Source organism: Helianthus annuus, chromosome 16 (assembly GCF_002127325.2).
Source record: "Helianthus annuus cultivar XRQ/B chromosome 16, HanXRQr2.0-SUNRISE, whole genome shotgun sequence".
Taxonomy (NCBI): domain Eukaryota; kingdom Viridiplantae; phylum Streptophyta; class Magnoliopsida; order Asterales; family Asteraceae; genus Helianthus; species Helianthus annuus.
In genome coordinates this window covers 114,319,307-114,325,753 of record NC_035448.2, presented here as the reverse complement: position 1 = coordinate 114,325,753, position 6,447 = coordinate 114,319,307, and the positions used below count along the sequence as shown (strand labels likewise).

At 39.6% G+C, this 6,447-nt stretch overlaps 1 protein-coding gene across 2 annotated transcripts; it reads right to left on the bottom strand.

Moving 5' to 3' along the window:
- Nucleotides 1-324: 324 nt before the first annotated feature.
- LOC110916603 (quinone oxidoreductase) lies at nucleotides 325-4,890 on the bottom strand. Of its 2 annotated transcripts, none has more exons than XM_022161309.2 (5): nucleotides 4,732-4,890; nucleotides 4,398-4,545; nucleotides 1,389-1,615; nucleotides 1,048-1,305; nucleotides 325-792 (listed from the first exon to the last, which is right to left on the bottom strand). In XM_022161309.2, exons 1-5 carry the CDS (start codon nucleotides 4,771-4,773, stop codon nucleotides 481-483), a joined length of 987 nt encoding a protein of 328 aa, XP_022017001.1. In that variant the 5' UTR covers nucleotides 4,774-4,890; the 3' UTR covers nucleotides 325-480. The 2 variants fall into 2 exon arrangements, with proteins under 2 accessions (XP_022017001.1, XP_022017002.1); XM_022161310.2 differs by having other exon boundaries at nucleotides 4,743-4,868.
- Nucleotides 4,891-6,447: the final 1,557 nt, after the last annotated feature.

Sequence of the window (6,447 nt, the reverse complement as noted above, 5' to 3'; positions counted from 1 at the left end):
TAAAAAAAAACCCCGATTTGCCCATCTCTATTTCCTTTTCATTGGTTAATTATTAAGTCCTATAGTTAGTGGTTTCCTTTTAATTAGTTGCATTTCTTTCATTCCCTTGTTTGTAAGACGAGTCTATACAACTTTCTAAATTTCTTCTCGTCATCTTCAATCACCCTTCTGGCTTCTAATATCATTTGATTCCAAGTGGTATATGGTTAAATCTTGAATAAAGGCAGTGAGTATTGTTTGTTTTATAATATTGTGATCAATTGTTACAGGTGATGAAATGGGAAGATGTGGAGTTAAGGGAACCGAAAAGCAGAGAAATCAAAGTGAAAAACAAGGCGGTTGGGGTAAACCATACATATGTTTACACGCGTAAAGGTGTAGACCACGAATAACTGGCCATGAGCAAACAGCATACATCTTACCAAAATGACTCGTAAATTATTATTATTGTTATTCAATAGATTCAACAACTAAATAAGACTAGGCATCGGGCAACAACACGATGGAACCTGTGGTTTTTTGACTCTCCATGTCTGAATGGGCCTGGGCCGCTTGTGACAAAGGGTACTTGTGATTTACACGAACCCGCAAGACTCCTTTCTCAATGTTAGAGAAAAGCTCTTCCGAAGCTGCAAGGAGCTCGTGACGTTCTTTTGTGTAAAGCATTATCGTTGGAGCAGTGTAGTAGATTCCTTTTTCTGCAACCTTTTGGAATCTTAGAGGTTCGTGTTCACCTGATGCCATCCCAAATACCACCATGTGTCCACGGGCCTTTAAGCACGCCATCGAGCCCTTCAAAAGAAAAAAAAAAGATTGTTTGTTGTTTATAACATATGAGGGTGGTACTAGAGCAGAGAACCGCTACAACCACATAATGCACTCGTGCCTTTGGATTCAACTATGATAGCAGTTATGTAACGCATTATCCCACTCTTTTTTAACTACAATTATATCCATCACTCACTATATCAAAATACATTATGCGGTTCTTACGGTTCTCTACTTAATATTACTACTATATATAAACCGATAATTTTTATCTGTTACCTCAAATGTGTCCTTCCCAATAGATTCATATACTACATCAACTCCTTTTCCTGATGTGATCTCCATAACACGATCAACAAAGTTTTCTTCTTTGTAGATGATCACATGGTGGCATCCATCTTCTTTCGCCTGCACCGCTTTAGCTTTGGTTGAAACAGTCCCAATGACAGTGGCCCCAAGCGCATTTGCCCATTGGCACGCTAAAGATCCAACACCTCCTGCCGCTGCATGGTAAAGTATTGTATGCCCAGGTCCAACCTACTTCCAAAACCAACCATTCAGTCATATAACTACCCATTTTGACTCTATAGATTCCGACCTATAAGCAATGTTTTACGCACCTTAAAGCAACGCCGGACCAAAACTTCAGCTGTCAATCCCTTAAAGATTGCGGCAGCTGCTATAATAGGATCAATAGAAGCGGGAACAGGTACAACTCTATCTGCAGGAAGTATCTGTTCTTCAGCATAAGCGCTCACAGGGTAGTTAGCATAAGCCACCATATCTCCAATTTTGCAGGTCGTGACATCAGTACCCACCGCGATTACAACTCCAGCTGACTCCAAACCTTCGGTTTGATTGTCGAGAATATCAACCCCATTAGTACGTTGGGACAAAATAAATCTAACTTAAAATGTTATTGTTTTATGCTTAAAATATGAAAGGTTAAAGCTATGGGTTGGAGTGTTGAAGGCCAAAGAAAAGCAGCAAATCTGGGAATAGAGTATTTATATGTCTTCTTCCCCAATTGTTCTGTAACAAGTACAGCCACATGATATACATATAGTTTTCATATAAAAATAGAAAATGGCAACAAGAACAAGATCTCAGAAATCTCATATCTCACAAAAGGATGATGCCATTCATGCAATTATTTTTGACATCTTTGTGTTATGGGTTTTTCAAGGTCTTCTGTATTTAAACTATCTTGATGTTGAATTTTGAGTAAGAAAATTACAATTTAAAAGTTGTTTATAAGATTGTTGGTGTGTAAATACAAAGGTTGAACTCAAACAATGGTGAGGATGGATGAACAAAAGTGTAATGATTTGCCAATTTTTTTTAGAGTAAACTGCCATTTTGGTCCCTGTGGTTTGGCCAGTTTTGCCACTTTAGTCCAAATCTCAAACTTATTACATCTGGGTCCTGTGGTTTGCATTTTGTTGCCATTTTAGTCCAAATTTCAAATTTGACCAGCTTTTCCATTAATGACCTGCTATTTTGTATTTACCCTCAGGGGCATTTTGGTCATTTTAAATTTATTATCTCTTTATTATAACTCAATTATAATAAAACCCATTATCATCACCATCTTCAACCTCATCAGACATCTATCTCTCTCTCTCAACATAAATCATCTTCTTCAAAGTTCCCACACCACCACCACCCCCACCACCGCATCATCCCCACCACCCATCTCTCCTCTCTTCTCTCTCTCTCTCCTCTCTAGCATCTCCGTCTTCACACGAATTCGTTCGTTTCTGCAAATCTTGAATCGCAGCCATGGCGATGCAAGCAGGCATGGGATTCTCTAAGATCATCATCCTAGTCGAAGCAGGTTCCCTTTCCACTCTTTAACCGTTCTGTTTTCACACATACATCAGAAATCATGTTTAGCCCTAATTTGTATCTGTTTCACACATACATCAAACGCAGAAATCAAATTGAACCCTAACTGCACAAGATTTGTTGTCTGTATTGAGTATTTGATGTATAAATACAGTGATTGAGACAAAGGGCATACCGGAGTGACTGAAGACGGGTGAGCAGCGAGCGAATCGCCATCCACCGTCAACTGTCGTAACAATGTTGCCGGCTGCGTCACCTTCTACTGTTCCAGTAGCTCCGATGAAAGCTCCGGTGGCATCTCCTCTGACGGCTCCTGTGGAAGCTCCTCCAATGGCTCCTGCCAACGGCCCCTGTGACTGCTCCTCCTGCTGCGACTCCGGTGTCTCTCGAACACCACCGCCACCGAAAGAATTTTCAAGATCTGAAAGAATATTCAAGATCTGAAAGAGTTTCGGTGTAATCGGATTGATGTTGTTGTTAATCGGCTTATTGTATTTATCAAATATCCGTAAAAGTGATCAAGATAGTTGTTTGTTTCAGCTTTATTAGTTCTTGAAATGAAGAAGGTGAGATGTAGAGAGAGATGAGGATTGAAGAAAACCAGAAGTCAGCTTTCTTTAAGAGAGAGAGAGAGGAGAGAGACAAATGATATTATGAAAGAGAGAGAGAGAGAGAGGAGAGAGACAATATTATATTTAATCATAAATAGAAAAAGATTTAATTAATATTTAGTTATAATAATTCTAAAATGACCAAAATACCCTTGAGGGTAAGGACAAAACAGAGGGTTTTAATTTGGGGATTCTGGTCAAATTTCACTTTTGGACCAAAATGGCAACAAAATGCAAACCACAGGGACCCAGATTTAAAAAGTTTAAGATTTGAACTAAAATGGCAAAAGTGCCCAAACCACAGGGACCAAAATGGCAGTTTACTCTTTTTTTTATCATTAGGAAGTTTTCATAATTTCTAGTCAACATTTAGAACTTGTTTTGATTCTAAGACCACCCGTAGTGGTGAGAAATTGGGGCCTTTTTTTTGGCCCAAAACGCCCAAACACGCCCATTCATGGCCCCCGTGGCGGTTTTTTTTTTTTTTTTTTTTTGAATCTTTGCTGTTTGGCGTCGTATTTTCCACGCCCATGTTCAAAAGTTTTTGGCCAATAAGTGATGTTCTACTTTTTCTTGTCCAATAAAGTTTTTTAATGTTTTTTTTATTTAATTTTATTTATACCCCTTTTTTAACATAATGCCCACATCTCCACTACACCCATTTTAGAAAAATGCACAATTGCTGACTGGGTTGCCACATGGCGCACAACGCCCAAGGGTGGGGCATTATTCACCCCAACGACTACGCATGGTTTAATAAATAATGATCCACTAATATGACCAAGTTTTTATACTGAAAAACCAATACATGTTTGCCAACTCATCTCGAACGGCTCTGCTAATGATTCGCTAGTGTGACTTGACTAGCGAACAGTGTTTATACTAAAAAGCCAATACATTTTTGCCAACTCATCTCGAACTCTTAACACATGTATAACTTCGGCTAGTTGAACTAAAGGATCCTCATAAACACTATTCACATCCGCCTACAATCTCATTGCATGTTCCAAAATTTGACTAAAAAGCAAGAAAACTTCTCCAAACCACCGAAAGATAAAAAAAGTAAAAATAAATATAAAAAATTCCAATGATTTACCATCATAAAAGTTCTAGTGTTCTACACGGTCATCCATTAGAGAGAGAGAAAAAAAAGGAGGAAAAGAAGCACACCTGGTGTGTATGGCAATGGTGGAGTAAAATCATGAACTAGACCTTTACGCATATAAATATCCAAAAAGTTAACCCCAATCGCCTTTATTTTCACTTTAATCTCTCCACTTTTGGGTTCTCCTATTTCCACATCTTCCCATTTCATCACCTGTAACAACGATTACATTAAAATCAATAACTATCAATTATTATTACTATTATTAATTTATTTATATGGTAGATTTAAGTATAAACGAAGCATCTTGAAGATAATGTCCTCATGGAATATGAACCACACACACACATGCTTGAATATCTACTTTTGTAATAGAAAGAGAGAAGAAGAGTTAGTGACCTCAGGTGTACCATATTCATGAACTCTGATTGCCTTAACCATGGTGAATGTAGCTTCAACTGAATCCTTCTGGTTAATGTGTCTTCTATGGATTGGTGACCGACTGTCGATGCTTGATTTTATAGTGTGAATAGGTGGTGCCGTATACCGTTTTATTTTGGATATTTATATTTGGTTTTTACTTGCGAGTATCTATCTATAAATGTCTAGAAATTTTGTTATAACATGGAAGCAAGGGAGCGTTAAATTAAACTTTAATTATTTCTTAATCAATGTTTTTAATTTAATATAAATATATTTCTTTATTTAAAATTATAATTTTAAATAATACTACACAACAAAAAAATAAATACTAAAAATTGATTTTACTAAACAAATTACATTAAAAAACTAATAAAAGTTGCAATTATTCCAGTCATCGCCACCGTCATCATCGTCATTGAAATTAAAGCATGGATGTTCTATAGAATCCGATCAAAAGTTTAAATGTTTATCCTTGTTACGTATTTTTATAAAAGTGATGAAACACTTGTTAAATCCAATGATTAACTAGTTGGGTTGTCTCTTTCGTGGGTTTAATCTCCTTTCTTACTCGCCAAAAGACTGGTCCTGCAAAACAGCAACACCGTTAGCTCGTTAAGAGGGGAATACGGGGGTTTCCCTCTTAACCGGGCTCCGGCGTGAGAATAAGTACTGTTCTGAGGAAATAAAACAGTGTGTGTTGAGTGTGAGAGTATGGAGTGGAGAGAATCGAATTAACCTGGATGATGAAGGGTCCTATTTATAGCTGGAGGGTGAAAGAGGGAGGAGCAACCTTGCCAGCTGCTATAGGGCGCCAGCTGTCCGACCAAGGGGAATATCCTCTTGGTCTCCTCTGCTGTGGTCAGGGTGGTGGTACACGTGGCGCGCCTATATTTGTCCACGCTGGAAACATCGTACCGCTGCTGTCGGTCTGCTCCTTGATTTGCTGCAGGTCTACATGGCGCTTGATGAGTGGTGACACTTCCTGTCCTTTCTGTCGATGAGAGCATCTTTGGTGCCACCTTGACTCCTTCAGAAGCTTCTAGAAGCTTCCGTATTCGTTTGCTGATGTAGGCGCCATGTAGGATGGAAAAGTGGTGTGGTCTTTGCCATGTAGGCAAGGAATTGGGACCATACCTCTTCAAGTCCCTCAGTCCAGTGTGCCTTCTAGTTGAGTTGATCGTCTAGGAGGGATTCTGGACTTATAAGGGTAGTTGTTGTTGGCTTTCTTGAAATACATGTTTGCTGTTTTGCATGGTTAAGCCGAGTGGTCGCACTGCGCATCCCGTACAGTGGTGTTTCTGCATATATGAGCCAAATGGACGCGTCACGCATGGTGTGTTGGTAACATGTGAAATTGAGCCAACTGGACGCGTGGCGCATGGTGTGTTGGTAACTTTGCAAAGTTGAGCCAACTGGACGCGTGGCGCACAGTGTGTTGGTAACTTTGCAAAGTTGAGCCAACTGGACGCGTGGCGCACGGCATGCGCACAGCATGTTAGTAACTTTGCAAAGTTGAGCCATCTGGACGCGTGGCGCACGGTGTGTTGGTAACTTTACCAAGTTGAGCCAACCGGACACATGGCGCACGGCATGTTGGTAACTTTGCAAAGTTGAGCCAACCGGACGCGTGGCGCACGACATGTTCGTAACTTTGCAAAGTTGAGCCAACTAGACGCGTGGCGCACGGCGTGG

Excerpts from the sequence above, each read along its gene's own strand:
- LOC110916603 (XM_022161309.2), bottom strand. The coding sequence starts at position 4,773 with ATGGTTAAGGCAATCAGAGTTCATGAATATGGTACACCTGAG. Across the intron at positions 4,546-4,731 it reads ATGAATATGGTACACCTGAG|GTGATGAAATGGGAAGATGT; the intron begins GTCACTAACTCT and ends TCGTTGTTACAG. Across the intron at positions 793-1,047 it reads TTGGGAAGGACACATTTGAG|GGCTCGATGGCGTGCTTAAA; the intron begins GTAACAGATAAA and ends TTTCTTTTGAAG.